The sequence below is a fragment of the Nicotiana tabacum genome, chromosome 24 (genome assembly GCF_000715075.1).
Source record: "Nicotiana tabacum cultivar K326 chromosome 24, ASM71507v2, whole genome shotgun sequence".
NCBI lineage: Eukaryota > Viridiplantae > Streptophyta > Magnoliopsida > Solanales > Solanaceae > Nicotiana > Nicotiana tabacum.
The window spans coordinates 110,104,624-110,124,973 of record NC_134103.1 but is presented as its reverse complement, the minus strand read 5'-3'; the positions used below and the strand labels follow the sequence as shown (position 1 = coordinate 110,124,973).

Below are 20,350 nucleotides of genomic sequence, written 5' to 3'. Positions count from 1 at the left end.
AGCACAAGTAACCTGAGTCGAAAAGAATAAAGTTTTCTACATGGAGGAACAAAAATGATGACTAACCTGCAATTTGAACTTTGAACTTACTGGTATGAAAGAGAATGAAGTTCTCTTTATATTTGTAAAAAAAATAATATTCGTTGCTTTTGGAAGATATTAGCAGACTAGCGGACAAGAGAAAAAAAAAAGGAGTTCTCTTTGTATTTGTAAAAAAAAATATATATATTCGTTGCTTTTGGGAGATATTAGCAGACTAGCGGACAAGAGAAAAAATTGAAAAAGACCATGAATTAGGGCTTCAATCAATAAAAAGGTTTTGACTTTTAAATTTAATACATTTCAATTCCTTTTTAAAACTTTTGAGTAATTATAAGCCGACTTTTGAAAATTTGGGTATTATATGAACGACTTATTCAAAAAAATTTATTTTAATTTGAAAAAGTTTCGGGGGCTTACGCCTTACTATAAAAATACGCCTCAAATGCTCGGGCGTACGCCCCAAATTGTTGGGCGTACGTCTCTTGAGACTTTCGCCCCACACCATCGCTTCAGGGCGTTTTTGGTGCGCCTCGCCCTGAAAACGCCTTTTAAAACACTGTTTGTGATATTAATGATAATGAATGGCATCGATAAAGGTTATGTATATACATGATTAGCAAGTTTGTTTGTTTGGTAATGTTAGGTATTTTTTATAGTTTTTAAAACTTATGAGTATAAGTTATGTTTCAATTTTATTTTATTTTTAAAAAGCAAAATATGTTTTGCAAAATAAATTTCAAATCAATCTTCAAATACATTTTCATCTTCAAACCAATCTTCATTCAAGATTTTTAAAACAAATTTGGAAATCTATACCAAACGCAACCTTGAGAGTGGCGTTATATCTTTTAGTCAAAGTAGATTCACTTCAAATACATTTCCATTCGATCTTAATCGAACTAAAGTTTAGAATTTCTCAGTATATAAAAGTTAAAACTCCAATGATTATACAACATTTGTAACTTGGAAGCAGTGTGCTTATGCCTTCTTGGTAGTGCAAGAGGAATTTGATACCGATAATGAAACAAACATCTTTCCTCGTCCCCCATTTTTATAGCTCCATTAAAATACAAAAGGAAGATATAAATAGATAGAATATAAATTAAACAAAAAAGAAATGACCATGATACAATATAAACTTAAAATTACTTATGTATATAAGCCAATTCCGTTTCGGCTTAAAAAGGAGGAATTTGTTCTCTCCCATATATTCACGATTTAATTTTGATACAACCTCCAAAATGGATCAATTTTAGCCGTTTTGATTAATCCTAATTAATCCCCACCCTAAGAAAACCCATCCTTCTCCCCGAAATGAAAAAATGAAAAAAGAAGAATCACAGGACTTATTATTTCCAGCAAGATCAAGATAATTAATTTTCTATCAATCATCTTTGCTGTTCCATCATAAGACAAAAGTCCTCGAAGCATACGAACCCATCTCCATTTTTATCCACGCCTCTTATCATACGCCGGCAATCATCTAACGTGCACCGTCCATCACCAATAGTTCTAAACACGTTAAACAACTCCTCCGCCGTTATCTTTCCGTCATGATCGGCGTCAAAGAAATCGAACGCATTTCTCAGCTCATCGTCACAAGCCGGCGGCCCAAACGCCGAGCTAATGGCTCCGAACTCCTCTAAGCTAATACACCCATCTCCATTCCTATCTACTTCATTAAGCAATGATATTAATTCCTCTTCGCTTGGTGGGTCGGGTCCAACTCGGGTCAGAATAGCTTCAAGTTGTTCCTTCCGTATCTTCCCGTCACCGTCACTGTCAATCATGTGAAAAGCTTGTAAGATTTCAGACCATTCGTCGGCTGAGATTTCACTGGGTGGTAACACGCTGGTTGGCGTGGCTAGCCCATTAGGTTTTTTGAAGCCGCGGTGGGATTCGGAATCGGAACAAGACGAGGTTGTGCCCGACCCGAATGATGGGTTTTCGGATCTAGAGATGGAGCGGGATTTTTTGGACTTGAAGAGCTTGTTGGGGATGTTTTTGAGGAGCTTCATTATGTTATGGAGAATAAAGAGAGAAAGAAAAACGAGTGGTGAAAGGAGAATGAAGAGGAGGGATTGAGTGGAAGGAGAGAGGAAGGAGAGGGAGGTTAAATGGGCGGAGAGAGTAGAAGGCCATAGTCAGCTTCGAGGAAGCTTCCTAGTGAGAAAATATTGGAGAGAAAAAGAGTATTTATGTGGTATTGTGTTTGGTTTCGTTTGCAACTTTGCAACTGTGGAGGGTCCGATCAAGATGTGTATTTCGTTTGTGGTAGAAAGAGGCTAAGATCTTGTTTTTAGGTCTTGATAATGCCGGCAAAACTACCACATTAGATTTTATAGCTAGAGAGTAGAGTCAACTACCACAGTGTTTCAATAGTACTTTATATACATAGGAGTAAAAGTGTAAATATAAAAAATTTTAACGAGTTAACGGTTTACCCGATAAGAAAATTGAGTAATCCGCCTCCAAACCGTTAAGCCGTTAATTATAAAATCTCAATTCGTTCACTATTCATTACCCCAATAATCCGATACCAATAAACCAATAAATTATCGGTTCGATTAACGATTTCGGTTCGATTTTGAACAGCCCTACTCCAAGTGCTGATTGGGGTTCAAACGGGACTACTTTTTAAATCTTTTATAAGGCTATATTTTGCCAGAAAAGTGGGACGGAGGTTCCTATTAAAAACTACTAGTACTAGGTGTTTAGTACTAATATATTTGTTTCAATTTATATGTCTTGCTTATCATTTTAGTATGCTCCAAAAAGCTAAAGGCAAAACTATTATTTTTATTTTAAGAGAATGAATACACTATTATAAAAATGATCATATATAATTCATATTTGATGGGCTCAAAATTAATTCTTTTGTCAACTATTGTGATTCTTCACATATATATCAGTACTACATGTCAAAAATATTAAGGTCAGTTGAACTGATTAACTATATGTTATATCTTCCACTGCTACTAATTGTGATATAGATATTTGGCTAAATTATTTAAAATTGTACGATGACATGAATAGAAATTTTAGTTTATCGAATATAAACCAAGTGAAGAAAAAAGAAAAGAAAAGAAAGAGTATTGTCCGACTCAGTTTAAATTAAAAAAAAAAAAAAAAAGATACAGGTGGCTTTTGAACCCTCGGGGAAAAAGTATTAAGTAGGAATCAATCTATAATACTTTAGATAAATTACATAATACTTAACTAAGTACACCATTAGCCTTTTTGGATCATATATGCCGATAACGGCAGATCCACGTTATGTATTGTGGTGCTTAAGCACCCATTGATTTTTAAAATAACACTATTACTTATATAGAAAAACGAGTAATTTGTACAAATATATTAAGTATTGTACAAATATATTAAGTAAAAACCTAGTCTAAGTAGCAGTTTTCAAATTAAGAATAGTTGAGCGTCTATGATCTAAAAATTCTGAATCCGCCATTGTATGCCAATAGATAATAATATTAGATCTATTTTAAAAAATATTTACATAAAATACTTAGTTTGGGCGAAAGAGCATGAGTTCACGTGTACCATCAATAAGGCATTTAATCCGCTTCTGCTTGGGTGCAAACACATACATATTTAACTAGTTTTGAACAGAGGCGGATGTAGCTTAGTGGCTACGGGTTCAACTGAACCTATAACTTTCGACGCAGAGTAAAAATTTATATGTAAAAATTTATTAAAATTGTAAAAATAGTAGATATGAACCCATAACTTTAAAAATATAATGGGTTCAATGTTAAAAATCTTAAAATTGAATCTATAAAATTTAAATTTTGAATCCGCCTCTGATTTTGAAGAAACATAACATTGATATACATATTCTACGACGAAGCAACATTCTATAGAATATATTTAAAATCATAAAATTCAAAAGTTATTTTGGTGCCGTAAAATCTATTGATTCGTATATTACATGAAATTAGTAGTTGTAAGTGCAAAGAAAAATATAGGACGTACATTGATTAAAGGACCGTTCCATTGCTTTTTAAATTTGACCCACTTTTCCGTATGAATTTTATATTTATCCAATTCATAAAGAGACAACTCAATTTTTGCTTTAAGAGGTCATATTTCAAGTTGACAAGTTGTAATGGCAAATCTGAATCCTAACAATCCGAAAGGCATTAATATTTTTGTAAGCAACTGTTTTTTTCTTTTACTCAGTGCATGGCAAAAGTATTCTTATTAATTCACAAAGAGAAACAAATAAACGAGAAAAAAAAAAGTTGAATATGATGACTGTCTTTTAATAAGATAAGTTTTTGGTCAATAAGAAAATATGTACATCTTTAATTGTCTAGTTCCAGTTGAGACAGTTTAATGGTCATGTTGTTGATGGGAAGTCGGTTTTATTTAACTAATTAAACTTCTTCATCAGCCAATTACATACTTTACTAGTCAAAATGGGCTATAATTCTAACTTTAGTTTAAATATAAAGAAAAAAAAAAGAACATATATAGGAGTAAAAGTTTTCGATGGAGAAGGAATTCAAGCCACAGAATGTGAAGAAGAAAAATTAGCAAATAACAATTGAGATTTGAGACCATGAAAATGCATTACAAGAGTAATACTTCTAGAGAGGAACGTCATCTCATTTTGACAATTCACACAGAAAGAATCTTTTCCGACTCAATTCTTATTCTAGTCCATTTTTTTGGTGTTTGTTATACTGTTTTTTCTTTAAATAATAATAATAATAATAATAATAATAATAATAATAATAATTATTATTATTATTATTATTATTATTATTTAATATTATTATTATTATTATATGTGAACGTTTGGCCAATATTTGGAATCGACTTATTATTGATAGCTATTCAAACATGTCATGAATAAGTGAGAACTGTTGATATTAACACTAGGGGTGTATAAATGAAACCGACAAACCGCATCAACCCGATAATACGAGTCAAACCAAGAAAAAAAACCCGATTATGGTTTGATATTGGAAAAACAAATCCGACCATATTTGGTTTGATTTAGTTTTAACTAAAAAAAGTCAAACCGAAACAAAACCAACCCGACATTATATGTATAGAAGTTTTAAATATATTTAATACATAAAATATTTATGGTAGTGTAGTTTATAAATATTTCTTAAGCGTTTTCATAGTTTTATTTTTTAACGTATTATTTCATGCTTGGGCTTATAATTTTGGGATGCTCCAATAAGTTTTATAGTCCATAAATGTTAGTAACTCAAATAAATCCTAAACCAAAATCAAATCAATACGAATGCTAATAAAAGACATTCAATTCAATTGTACTATGAATGAAAATAGTTTTGGATATCTATTTTTTAGTTTTTTCATGATTTAGATAAAATGTATAATTTATTTTTCTTTTAGTGGTCAGTCATATAAATAATAACATTTATTAGTCATAATTTTAAATTATGTTTGTTTTTATTATGGCTTATTAATAATATTTATTTTATGCGATTTTATTATCTTTATTGTTGAATATTTTATTACAATGCCATGACTCATCTCATATTTATGTTATTTTATTGAAAAATACCTTATATAGTTCTGTCTTACTATGATTAAAAAATATTTGGAACACAAATTTTATGTTTTGTGCTATGAAGACTTTATGAAAAAAAATCGAAAAACCCAAAAATTCGAAAAATCCAAGATTAAAAAATTCGACTTTCATTGGTTTAGTTTGGTATTTAGATTTAATAACCTGATACAAATGGTTTGATTTGGTAATTAGAAAATTCGAACCAACCCGACCCATGTACACCCCTAATTAATACCACAATCGATCAGAGTAAGGTATAGATATTATAGAATATTGAGTACTCAACTATATATTTATATATGTTTAGTTTTTAAAAAAAGAATAAAATTTAAAAGAAAAAGGATAAGAGGTACTAATAAAAGCTAAAAACTCTATTGTCAAAGTCTCTTATTAAATGTTTTTTATCTTGTATTTTGCACCGTGTGTTTGTTGTTTGTTTGGGACTCCGATAAATTTGAATTCGCGTCGTATAAAGCTCATTATTAAAGGAGAAATGCTCCTATCAAGATTTTTGTTTTCATTGTAGAGCTCGACCCAAAATCTTTAACTAAAGGTGAATGATTCTATGTATCACAACTCTGAATGATTCTATTTATCCCCCACAACTCTCTTATGTGTGTGTTAAATGCTGAAACATGACACACCCTTAGCTGTTCGATAGACAAATAGACTGTTGAAGCATATAAATATGGCCCCATAATTGTCTCCCGAAATGAAGGGAAAGGACGATGATTTTTATAACAGTCAATGCAGCTGGATGACAAATAGCACGATAAAACCTTTATCAGTTCACTATGATTGTTTGATATGTATTTTAACTGTAATTTATAACTTCTAAGTTTAAAATTATTTAATATCAAAAAAATCATATATCATGCGAAAATTAGTAAAACAAATCTTGAACGATAATAAATCATACAACAAAAGAGAAATATATCAAAAGAGACACAAACATTTAATGTGGTTCGGTCAATTGACCTGCATCCACCGACGGAGATGGGCAATTCACTATATAAAAAGAGAGTACAAAATATTGAGCTAAGAACAACCTCACAAAGAGACAAATATAAGTGACAGTCTAACACTTGTCCCGAAATTCTCCCTCTAAACAAGACTTTCAAACCTTATATGGCTACATTGTGGATGCTGTTGAATGAAGAGGAAGGATCCTCAATTTATAGAAGTTCAAACATTTTCCTACAAGAAGAAAAGGAACTAGCCAAATATGAAATATTTATAATTTTCTTCTAAAAGAAGCAAAACTCAATTATGGTAAATATGTTGTCATTTCCTTCCAAAGATGGAAACTTTATTTGGCCAAATATATCCCTCTACTTTGGTATATTGTTCATATCTACCATTCGTTATACTATGAGTCCAAATATACCCATGCCACTATACTTTGGGTTCATCGGTGTTTGCAAAAATGTCGAGCCGATGGGGTCAGGTACCAGTAGTGACAATAGCAAAGGGGGGTTGGACACTAGTTGTGCGAGTGGAATGACCCAACTCGACCTAGTCAGCCCGAACCGTTTATACTCCTCATTTAAACGGAGGGACACGTGTCATCGTCCTATTGGCCAATTCTAAATATCTCCTAATCTATCTATATTATTATAAAAGCACGAATAATTTATGTTAAATGTTGAACGACTAAAATATTCCAAAAATATTAATCGACTTTTATGCTCTTAAATATTTGTAGAATTTAAGGATCTAATGGTAAATTACCTAACGATGAAATTCTTTTTCGATTTAAATTATATATATGCGTGACCCTACAATGTTGATCCTACTTGAATTAGAAAAGTACGTCTATAATTTTCTTTCAAAGAATTGTTGTTCCTAATTATAATTCTTTTATAACAAGGAATATACTAGAATAAAAGGCACGTACTAAAAGAAGATTTAGTACTACGTTCTAAACACATCAATAACATTTTAAACAAAGTTAAAAATTCTTACTATCCTTTAAAGTCTTAATTTGTATTTAGTTCATATAAAGCTAAAACTAAGTTAAGTTAGTATCTTTTACCTAAATATTAGGAGTTATTACATATTTCAAATAATTTGAGTTAATTTTTAAAATATTAAATAATAAGAAAACAATTAAATAGTAATTTTTTAAAATATAAAATCTAATTTTAAAGGATTAAAAAATAGGGGCAAGTTTATATGAATATGTTTCTTTTACATGATAAAAAGTGATTCTAATAATACATATGAGATTGTGCTCTTTAATTTATTTATTTTTACATCAGTATGAGTAATTGATTGCTTTACAAATTTCTCAAAAAAAATCGATTGGTGTTAGATTAGGTTTCAAGAACAAGTTCGTCAAAGTCTCCTATATATCGAAGTTTAACAAAAAAATTTCTTTTGATTGATTTATTTTCATTAGATGCTCAATTGTCTCCAATTCAAGATTTACATCAATTTATATTCAAATAAAAAAGCAAAATCCTTTAGAATAATATTATTAATGTATTATGCGTTATGAAAGGTTAAAACAATCTAAAGTAAGTGAAACACAATGATTGGACCGGCTCTGTAACATAAGCAAAAATACATTACGATGTTCATATAGAATGTGAAAATCAACTTTTTTTTGACAGTTCGTCTTATCGATTATGGAATTATTGAAAGTAAGTGAAACACAATTACGGTTAACAGTTCGTCTTATCGATTATGGAATTATAAATATAATAATTCGCTAGTCATCCAATAAGATAATGGACGGATTGGTATCGAATTAATATATTGGGCGGTTATCGAACGGTTTACCAGCTAAACCAAATAATTTTTTTTGAACCATCAATACCAAACGGGTGAAGAATAAAAATAAAAAATCTACCTTGACTCTACTCTCTAGCAAAAAAGACTACCGTTTCGAGAAAAGATTCTCCCTTGAATCAATCGAGAGATTGTGATACATTTTTTGTTCTTGTATCATTCGATCCATCAAACACCTTTGTCTCTTTTCTTAAATTTGTATCTTAGGGCTTGTAGTCAATCAAAATCCATTTGAAAAGAATGTTCAAGGTCGATTGGTTCTACAAAGTTCTCGCGTCGCTTGGTCTGTGGTAGAAAGAGGCTAAGATCTTGTTTTTAGGTCTTGATAATGCCGGCAAAACTACCACATTAGATTTTATAGCTAGAGAGTAGAGTCAACTACCACAGTGTTTCAATAGTACTTTATATACATAGGAGTAAAAGTGTAAATATAAAAAATTTTAACGAGTTAACGGTTTACCCGATAAGAAAATTGAGTAATCCGCCTCCAAACCGTTAAGCCGTTAATTATAAAATCTCAATTCGTTCACTATTCATTACCCCAATAATCCGATACCAATAAACCAATAAATTATCGGTTCGATTAACGATTTCGGTTCGATTTTGAACAGCCCTACTCCAAGTGCTGATTGGGGTTCAAACGGGACTACTTTTTAAATCTTTTATAAGGCTATATTTTGCCAGAAAAGTGGGACGGAGGTTCCTATTAAAAACTACTAGTACTAGGTGTTTAGTACTAATATATTTGTTTCAATTTATATGTCTTGCTTATCATTTTAGTATGCTCCAAAAAGCTAAAGGCAAAACTATTATTTTTATTTTAAGAGAATGAATACACTATTATAAAAATGATCATATATAATTCATATTTGATGGGCTCAAAATTAATTCTTTTGTCAACTATTGTGATTCTTCACATATATATCAGTACTACATGTCAAAAATATTAAGGTCAGTTGAACTGATTAACTATATGTTATATCTTCCACTGCTACTAATTGTGATATAGATATTTGGCTAAATTATTTAAAATTGTACGATGACATGAATAGAAATTTTAGTTTATCGAATATAAACCAAGTGAAGAAAAAAGAAAAGAAAAGAAAGAGTATTGTCCGACTCAGTTTAAATTAAAAAAAAAAAAAAAAAGATACAGGTGGCTTTTGAACCCTCGGGGAAAAAGTATTAAGTAGGAATCAATCTATAATACTTTAGATAAATTACATAATACTTAACTAAGTACACCATTAGCCTTTTTGGATCATATATGCCGATAACGGCAGATCCACGTTATGTATTGTGGTGCTTAAGCACCCATTGATTTTTAAAATAACACTATTACTTATATAGAAAAACGAGTAATTTGTACAAATATATTAAGTATTGTACAAATATATTAAGTAAAAACCTAGTCTAAGTAGCAGTTTTCAAATTAAGAATAGTTGAGCGTCTATGATCTAAAAATTCTGAATCCGCCATTGTATGCCAATAGATAATAATATTAGATCTATTTTAAAAAATATTTACATAAAATACTTAGTTTGGGCGAAAGAGCATGAGTTCACGTGTACCATCAATAAGGCATTTAATCCGCTTCTGCTTGGGTGCAAACACATACATATTTAACTAGTTTTGAACAGAGGCGGATGTAGCTTAGTGGCTACGGGTTCAACTGAACCTATAACTTTCGACGCAGAGTAAAAATTTATATGTAAAAATTTATTAAAATTGTAAAAATAGTAGATATGAACCCATAACTTTAAAAATATAATGGGTTCAATGTTAAAAATCTTAAAATTGAATCTATAAAATTTAAATTTTGAATCCGCCTCTGATTTTGAAGAAACATAACATTGATATACATATTCTACGACGAAGCAACATTCTATAGAATATATTTAAAATCATAAAATTCAAAAGTTATTTTGGTGCCGTAAAATCTATTGATTCGTATATTACATGAAATTAGTAGTTGTAAGTGCAAAGAAAAATATAGGACGTACATTGATTAAAGGACCGTTCCATTGCTTTTTAAATTTGACCCACTTTTCCGTATGAATTTTATATTTATCCAATTCATAAAGAGACAACTCAATTTTTGCTTTAAGAGGTCATATTTCAAGTTGACAAGTTGTAATGGCAAATCTGAATCCTAACAATCCGAAAGGCATTAATATTTTTGTAAGCAACTGTTTTTTTCTTTTACTCAGTGCATGGCAAAAGTATTCTTATTAATTCACAAAGAGAAACAAATAAACGAGAAAAAAAAAAGTTGAATATGATGACTGTCTTTTAATAAGATAAGTTTTTGGTCAATAAGAAAATATGTACATCTTTAATTGTCTAGTTCCAGTTGAGACAGTTTAATGGTCATGTTGTTGATGGGAAGTCGGTTTTATTTAACTAATTAAACTTCTTCATCAGCCAATTACATACTTTACTAGTCAAAATGGGCTATAATTCTAACTTTAGTTTAAATATAAAGAAAAAAAAAAGAACATATATAGGAGTAAAAGTTTTCGATGGAGAAGGAATTCAAGCCACAGAATGTGAAGAAGAAAAATTAGCAAATAACAATTGAGATTTGAGACCATGAAAATGCATTACAAGAGTAATACTTCTAGAGAGGAACGTCATCTCATTTTGACAATTCACACAGAAAGAATCTTTTCCGACTCAATTCTTATTCTAGTCCATTTTTTTGGTGTTTGTTATACTGTTTTTTCTTTAAATAATAATAATAATAATAATAATAATAATAATAATAATAATTATTATTATTATTATTATTATTATTATTTAATATTATTATTATTATTATATGTGAACGTTTGGCCAATATTTGGAATCGACTTATTATTGATAGCTATTCAAACATGTCATGAATAAGTGAGAACTGTTGATATTAACACTAGGGGTGTATAAATGAAACCGACAAACCGCATCAACCCGATAATACGAGTCAAACCAAGAAAAAAAACCCGATTATGGTTTGATATTGGAAAAACAAATCCGACCATATTTGGTTTGATTTAGTTTTAACTAAAAAAAGTCAAACCGAAACAAAACCAACCCGACATTATATGTATAGAAGTTTTAAATATATTTAATACATAAAATATTTATGGTAGTGTAGTTTATAAATATTTCTTAAGCGTTTTCATAGTTTTATTTTTTAACGTATTATTTCATGCTTGGGCTTATAATTTTGGGATGCTCCAATAAGTTTTATAGTCCATAAATGTTAGTAACTCAAATAAATCCTAAACCAAAATCAAATCAATACGAATGCTAATAAAAGACATTCAATTCAATTGTACTATGAATGAAAATAGTTTTGGATATCTATTTTTTAGTTTTTTCATGATTTAGATAAAATGTATAATTTATTTTTCTTTTAGTGGTCAGTCATATAAATAATAACATTTATTAGTCATAATTTTAAATTATGTTTGTTTTTATTATGGCTTATTAATAATATTTATTTTATGCGATTTTATTATCTTTATTGTTGAATATTTTATTACAATGCCATGACTCATCTCATATTTATGTTATTTTATTGAAAAATACCTTATATAGTTCTGTCTTACTATGATTAAAAAATATTTGGAACACAAATTTTATGTTTTGTGCTATGAAGACTTTATGAAAAAAAATCGAAAAACCCAAAAATTCGAAAAATCCAAGATTAAAAAATTCGACTTTCATTGGTTTAGTTTGGTATTTAGATTTAATAACCTGATACAAATGGTTTGATTTGGTAATTAGAAAATTCGAACCAACCCGACCCATGTACACCCCTAATTAATACCACAATCGATCAGAGTAAGGTATAGATATTATAGAATATTGAGTACTCAACTATATATTTATATATGTTTAGTTTTTAAAAAAAGAATAAAATTTAAAAGAAAAAGGATAAGAGGTACTAATAAAAGCTAAAAACTCTATTGTCAAAGTCTCTTATTAAATGTTTTTTATCTTGTATTTTGCACCGTGTGTTTGTTGTTTGTTTGGGACTCCGATAAATTTGAATTCGCGTCGTATAAAGCTCATTATTAAAGGAGAAATGCTCCTATCAAGATTTTTGTTTTCATTGTAGAGCTCGACCCAAAATCTTTAACTAAAGGTGAATGATTCTATGTATCACAACTCTGAATGATTCTATTTATCCCCCACAACTCTCTTATGTGTGTGTTAAATGCTGAAACATGACACACCCTTAGCTGTTCGATAGACAAATAGACTGTTGAAGCATATAAATATGGCCCCATAATTGTCTCCCGAAATGAAGGGAAAGGACGATGATTTTTATAACAGTCAATGCAGCTGGATGACAAATAGCACGATAAAACCTTTATCAGTTCACTATGATTGTTTGATATGTATTTTAACTGTAATTTATAACTTCTAAGTTTAAAATTATTTAATATCAAAAAAATCATATATCATGCGAAAATTAGTAAAACAAATCTTGAACGATAATAAATCATACAACAAAAGAGAAATATATCAAAAGAGACACAAACATTTAATGTGGTTCGGTCAATTGACCTGCATCCACCGACGGAGATGGGCAATTCACTATATAAAAAGAGAGTACAAAATATTGAGCTAAGAACAACCTCACAAAGAGACAAATATAAGTGACAGTCTAACACTTGTCCCGAAATTCTCCCTCTAAACAAGACTTTCAAACCTTATATGGCTACATTGTGGATGCTGTTGAATGAAGAGGAAGGATCCTCAATTTATAGAAGTTCAAACATTTTCCTACAAGAAGAAAAGGAACTAGCCAAATATGAAATATTTATAATTTTCTTCTAAAAGAAGCAAAACTCAATTATGGTAAATATGTTGTCATTTCCTTCCAAAGATGGAAACTTTATTTGGCCAAATATATCCCTCTACTTTGGTATATTGTTCATATCTACCATTCGTTATACTATGAGTCCAAATATACCCATGCCACTATACTTTGGGTTCATCGGTGTTTGCAAAAATGTCGAGCCGATGGGGTCAGGTACCAGTAGTGACAATAGCAAAGGGGGGTTGGACACTAGTTGTGCGAGTGGAATGACCCAACTCGACCTAGTCAGCCCGAACCGTTTATACTCCTCATTTAAACGGAGGGACACGTGTCATCGTCCTATTGGCCAATTCTAAATATCTCCTAATCTATCTATATTATTATAAAAGCACGAATAATTTATGTTAAATGTTGAACGACTAAAATATTCCAAAAATATTAATCGACTTTTATGCTCTTAAATATTTGTAGAATTTAAGGATCTAATGGTAAATTACCTAACGATGAAATTCTTTTTCGATTTAAATTATATATATGCGTGACCCTACAATGTTGATCCTACTTGAATTAGAAAAGTACGTCTATAATTTTCTTTCAAAGAATTGTTGTTCCTAATTATAATTCTTTTATAACAAGGAATATACTAGAATAAAAGGCACGTACTAAAAGAAGATTTAGTACTACGTTCTAAACACATCAATAACATTTTAAACAAAGTTAAAAATTCTTACTATCCTTTAAAGTCTTAATTTGTATTTAGTTCATATAAAGCTAAAACTAAGTTAAGTTAGTATCTTTTACCTAAATATTAGGAGTTATTACATATTTCAAATAATTTGAGTTAATTTTTAAAATATTAAATAATAAGAAAACAATTAAATAGTAATTTTTTAAAATATAAAATCTAATTTTAAAGGATTAAAAAATAGGGGCAAGTTTATATGAATATGTTTCTTTTACATGATAAAAAGTGATTCTAATAATACATATGAGATTGTGCTCTTTAATTTATTTATTTTTACATCAGTATGAGTAATTGATTGCTTTACAAATTTCTCAAAAAAAATCGATTGGTGTTAGATTAGGTTTCAAGAACAAGTTCGTCAAAGTCTCCTATATATCGAAGTTTAACAAAAAAATTTCTTTTGATTGATTTATTTTCATTAGATGCTCAATTGTCTCCAATTCAAGATTTACATCAATTTATATTCAAATAAAAAAGCAAAATCCTTTAGAATAATATTATTAATGTATTATGCGTTATGAAAGGTTAAAACAATCTAAAGTAAGTGAAACACAATGATTGGACCGGCACTGTAACATAAGCAAAAATACATTACGATGTTCATATAGAATGTGAAAATCAACTTGAACTTTCCAAGGTATTTGCTAGCTAAAAAATATATACTATATATATAATCACATATATACAAAAAAAAATATTTATCTATTATTATTTTTGGGAGCGGTTAAATATATATATTAAAGTGGTATAATTTTACTCGGGTTATATCCGACATAATTTTAATTTGACATAACTTTATAAATAATTGAGACAACCCTCACAAATATATCAAAGTACAATAGTGAAAAAGTAATACTTTTTGGAGGTAATTTAAAGATGGACAACTATATGTTTTACTTTTGAGATGGAGAAGCCAAAGTTATAAAAGGAAATATGACACCAAAAAAGACCTCTATAAAGAAGTTTTAGATATGATACTACCACACTGAATATTTATACACTATAAATAAGATATTACTTAACTTAATTAAATTGATCGTCTTTGTAGGTTAAGACGATATCATTTTTAATTCAAGTATTCTATTAATGTAATAACATTAATGTTTAGCATTTAAATGATTGTTGTATTTTTATCACGTTAATTACTTTACAATGATCATATCATCTTGTAAATAATTTGTTACTAAATTTAGTTAGTTGTTCTTTCACATAAAAGTTCTGACTAAATATTTACGTGCAACGCATGTACATAGTAACTAGTTAATTAAAAAAAACCATTATCCATATTCGAAAAGCAATTTTTTTTTGTAAAAATTGGAAAAAAACTGATTTTTTTTTTTACTAAAAACTGAAAAAAACAGAAATATTTTTTTTTCAGTTTTTACAAAAAGATTGCTTTAAAAAAAACTGAAACATATTTTCTAAAGCAATGTTTTTATTTAAACTGAAAAGTAATTTTCTAATGCGTGTAAAAACTGGAAGAAACTGAATTTGTTTTTAATAAAAACTGAAAAAAACGAAAATATTTGTTTTTTCAGTTTTTACAAAAATATTGCTTTAGCAAATTGCTTTTCAGTTTTTTTTTCAGTTTTACAAAAAAATTGCTTTAGAAAATATTTTTCAGTTTTTTAAATCAATTTTTTTGTAAAAACTGGAAAAAAATATTTTCGTTTTTTTTTTAGTTTTTAGTAAAAAAGATTTCAGTTTTTTCTAGCTTTTATACGCTTTAGAAAAATGCTTTTAAGTTTTTACAAAAATATTGCTTTAGAAAATAGTTTTCAGTTTTTTTTAAAGCATTGTTTTGTAAAAACTAAAAAAAAAATATTTTCGTTTTTTTTTTAGTTTTTAGTAAAAAAAAAAATTAAGTTTTTTCCTGTTTTTACAAAAAAAAATTGCTTTAGAAAATTGCTTTTCAGATATGGGTAATGAGTCTTTTTAATTAATTAGGAGATATTTAGGTTTGGCCAATAGGACGATGACACGTGTCCCTCCATTTAAATGAGCAGTATATTTGAACCCAAAGTATAGCGGCATGGGTATATTTGGATTCAAAGTATAACGAAGGATAGATATGAACAATATAACAAAGTAGAGGGGTATATTTGGCCCTTTTTTCCCTAAAAAAAAATTAGTAGGGTAAAATAAAGTGGGTAGGGGCTGGTAAATACTTTCCGCCCCATGGGTATTTGCTAAACAACCCCTTAAACTTATTCATGTGATGATTACTCAAATCACAATCTTCTGCAAACACAGAAATTAAGTTAAGCCCGTTTTTAACCCAATAAAGAACTGCTGGAAAGGAAAATGTGTTCTCTTCTGACTTAAAATTTCATGCTTATGTCCCATTTTAAAGTTTCTTGATTACTTATATATTTATTCTTGAAATAACTAGTGCAAAAAAAAAAAATTGACTTATTATTTGTAGAAAAAATAAAAAATGGTAAAAAATTACTCGCATAATATGATTATTTACTTGCATTAGATGTTTACACCAAATCAATAAAAATATAATATGTATTTGCACGTAGAGTTCTATAACTTAATTATAGTTACTTAAATTTAATTGGTTTGATATAAAGTTCATATACCAATAAATATTATTCGAACTAAAGTTGGATTAGAATTCTTCTCTTTCTTTATATTGGGAAAACGACATGATCTCATACACAGATCTAGGCTTTTAACTTTATGCGTTCAACTTTTAAGATTTTTAGCATTGAACCATTATATTTTTTTAGTTATGGGTTCATGTTTACTATTTATTACAATTTTAGCGAAGTTTTATACATAAATTTAAGTTATGGGTTCAGTTGAACCCGTATACATCCGCCTCTGGGCATAATCCTTGCTACTTGCCATATATATATAGAAAAAGTTTACTGGAAAGTGTACTCATTTTTTCGAAAGTGAATATTCTTTGACCTTTTCTCTCGGGCAAATTAAAGGGTGTTTAAGTATTTTCGCATTGACTATCAAGATTGTGATAGGATGATGCTGGTGTACACCAGAGGAAAACAACAAAAGGTATTTTTAACCAGTATTTTTAGATTAATAATTGGCAGGTTAGTTCAATATTTGTAGTTTCTCACTAATTCTTTACTTGGTTACTCTTAAGGATTTCTAGCTTATTATTTTTATCCTATTACTCTCATTATTTTTATTTTGTAGGATGACTAAAAACTTTAAACAACTTCAAAAGTTTGGCAACACTATAATTCTACATTTAAAAGCGCCAGTACTACATGTGAGTCGGTTGGTGCAACAACTGGAAGACAATGGTTTATAATTATTACTTCGAAAAATTATTTTTGTTATAAATTGTTAGAAATATAATGCACAGTTTTTTCTTTCCAAAATACCACAAACTGTTGAAATTATCGTAACATCTTACGTTAAGACAGTCCAGAGGTCAATGAAAATATGTCAAATACGTTACAAGATTAATTAATTTTGTAGGTGTGTGAATGATAATCATCATTTCCAATGATTGAGATTACGTTAATTTTAGGTACAGAAATCATATAAGAGAAGCATCTTCTGTTCTAAGTATGATTTCCAACTCATTCATTGCACCAAATCTTGGCGTTGGATTCCCTATTCTTTCTTCAGTCAATGATCATAACTTGTAATCAGTTTACAGTTTTCATCCACATGGGATTTCTAAGTTTGATATATTTATTTATTATCTGCAGATTTATTCAGTATGGGATTTAAGTAATTTATGTTGATACACAATCCTTGCATTTGATTTAAGCATTTGAAGGCTTCTGCTTTTAGGTCTAGAGCTAACTAAATCGGATAAAATTTAGTGCACCTCAGAATTTCCACCTATTTTCTTATTTGTGTATTTAATCAAGTATTATAAGAATAAATCTAAACATTATACTAGTTTGATAGTTGAAAACTTACCCTTATTATCTCTTAAGATAAATTGTAATCCAAATTTAGGTTATTTTGAAGATTTCTCGTGAATCTTTCCATATTTGACCACTCTAATACCTTGTTTGGCCAAACTTCTAAAATTTGCTTATTTTGATAAGCGATTTTTTCAAAATTGCTTTTCAGAAAAGTACTTTTGGTGAGAATCAGTTTGTGTTTGACTAATTAATTTAAAAATTACTTTTGAGCAGTAATTAGTGTTTGACCAAGCTTTTAAAAACTGCTTCTAAGTGTATTTTTCTAAAAAGTGCTTCTTAGAAATAAGCTACATTTTTCTGCTTCTCAAAATCTGTTTCTCCAAAAAAAAAAAAAAACATTTGACAATTTTTTTTAGCCAAACTGGCTATAATAGTTATAGGATAAAGTGTTCAGTAAAAGATAGGCCAGGGGAGGAAACAAAAGCAAAAGAAAAGGAGCTTTTAGTTTTAGAGGGCGCATGCTTCTGCTATTTTGGAAAAAGCTAAAGAAATTGTGGACCTTTTGGGCTTTTCTACCAACAGATAATTGGCACGCCGAAATGAATTAGCACACTGTTTTACCGTCAAAAGTGACCCAATTTTAGCCTTTCAAGTCTCCCGAAACAACTTTCTGTCTTGTGATTTGAGGTCTATTTAATTATTCTTTTTAACGCCTTCAATTGTTATAGTTTTATACTTATGAAACCATATATTTATAAGTCGAAAACTTTTTTTTTATTTTTATTCTTACTGCATGTTACTCGTACCTTTTGACTAATATAATTATTTTTTAATTTGTATAACCGCATATCAAATACTGGTTTAGATTGAGCGTGAATCCTACTCTAGTCCCCTTGGGTTACAAGAGGTTTCTCTCTTCAAAGCTATTTTAAAACTTTGTACAAGTATGTTGATGTTATCACGAATACCAACTGCCGTTTTGGTTCTAAGTACACTCGATGTAATTTGATACAATGTCTCACCAATATTTTTCTCTATTTTTTCTCTATACTGGTTACACAGTAAATCATACTTAGATTACCATGCTTATTTAGAGTAGAACAATGAGCACGAAATTGGTTTGATCAAAGTATGCTGCTCCTCTTTGCCGTTGTGTAATATATATACACCTTGAGAGATCTGCTTTGATTTAACTGTGGTAGATCTTGAGAGATTGCAGTCCTAAGGGTATTGATCCTTGGAAGTGAATCATAATTGATTCCTTCCAAGAATAAGTGTGGAGCCTCCTTGATTTGAATCTTGACCGGCGGGCTTGATAGAACTTTCCATCTGCGAGTGAATCCCACTTCAACGAACAACTTTTGATTAGTCCTTTGATTTCGGAGTTTAACAGCTTTCCTTTTAGATGCGTATCTTAAGTTCTTCGGTGGTTATGATAGGCGAATTCTTAGTAGTCTTGAACTCCTTTAATTTTGGATCTTACTTTCTTTTCTTCCTTCGCTTGAGTTGTTAGGAGATCTTTTCCTTCTTTTCTTTTACTCCTCCCTTTCACGTCTTTCTACACATATCTTTGATAGTCTTGCTCGTCTTCCTTTGCTCCTGGATAGAGACATGTTATATTTCATTATTGAAATTTGGATCTAACAAATATGTTGCACGATAGTGGTCCAATATTTATTACGTACCATATAACATTATCAATTTTATAATTATTTTGTAGAACTTACCTTTTACTTTGATATGCATCTGCTACTAATTCTTTTGGCATAAAGAAAAAGAAGACAATTTATATATGTATCAAAATGTTTCATCCTTTTCCATCTCTCTACCTTTTCCATAATTCTGTTGAGCAGCTGCTTTTGACAATTTCGAATATTGGATTAAGGGTCTCATTAATATAGGATCTTCTAGCTTCCATGTGAAATTAGGGGCCACCAAGAAAGTACACCATTTCTTAACCACAACTTATACCATCTCATGACTAATCCTCTTTTTGAAAAATGAAAATGGAGAAGATATTAGTTATAGTTAGGGGCGTCAAACGGTCGGGTTGGGTAAGATACCAGCAGGTCGTAAACAGATAATTCAAAAATGGATAATTTATCCGACCCGACCCGACCCGTATTTGAGACGGATAAAAAATGGGTTATCCGGCGGATAATATGGATAACTATATTATCCATGGCTTCTTAATATGATCATTGTTAGGAGAATTCCTAGTCTACCAAACTTGAGGAACCCTCAATTTAAAGCTTTACGAATATAAAGGTTAAACACATTAGTTATCTATTTGGTTAACCATTTTCTAAGTGGATATTATGGTCTTTATCCATATTCGACCCGTTTTAAAAAAATTTATTATCCAACCCATTTTTTAATGGATAATATGAGTGGATAACCGTTTTATTTTAACTATTTTACCACCTCTAATTCTACTGTATAAGGGATAAAACTGCATCTATCAACACCGAACAAAACTTTTGGTCCAAACAAATGGTCATAGCGTTGGGAAAAGGTTTAGTCATTAGTCTGTTTCT

The 20,350-nt window shown here is 29.5% G+C and overlaps 1 protein-coding gene and 1 long non-coding RNA gene across 2 annotated transcripts; both read right to left on the bottom strand.

Annotated features, from left to right (window-relative positions):
• Positions 1 to 1,176: 1,176 nt before the first annotated feature.
• LOC107818184 (putative calcium-binding protein CML36) lies at positions 1,177 to 2,348 on the bottom strand. Its single transcript, XM_016644129.2, has one exon. The coding sequence runs from the start codon at positions 2,058 to 2,060 to the stop codon at positions 1,431 to 1,433; it is 630 nt and encodes a 209-aa protein (XP_016499615.1). The 5' UTR covers positions 2,061 to 2,348; the 3' UTR covers positions 1,177 to 1,430.
• Positions 2,349 to 18,692: 16,344 nt separating this feature from the next.
• On the bottom strand, positions 18,693 to 19,678 carry LOC107786665 (uncharacterized). The gene is made up of 2 exons (XR_001648191.2): positions 19,541 to 19,678; positions 18,693 to 19,412 (listed from the first exon to the last, which is right to left on the bottom strand). It is a non-coding gene; the product is annotated as an uncharacterized LOC107786665 (long non-coding RNA).
• Between the last annotated feature and the right edge of the window lie 672 nt (positions 19,679 to 20,350).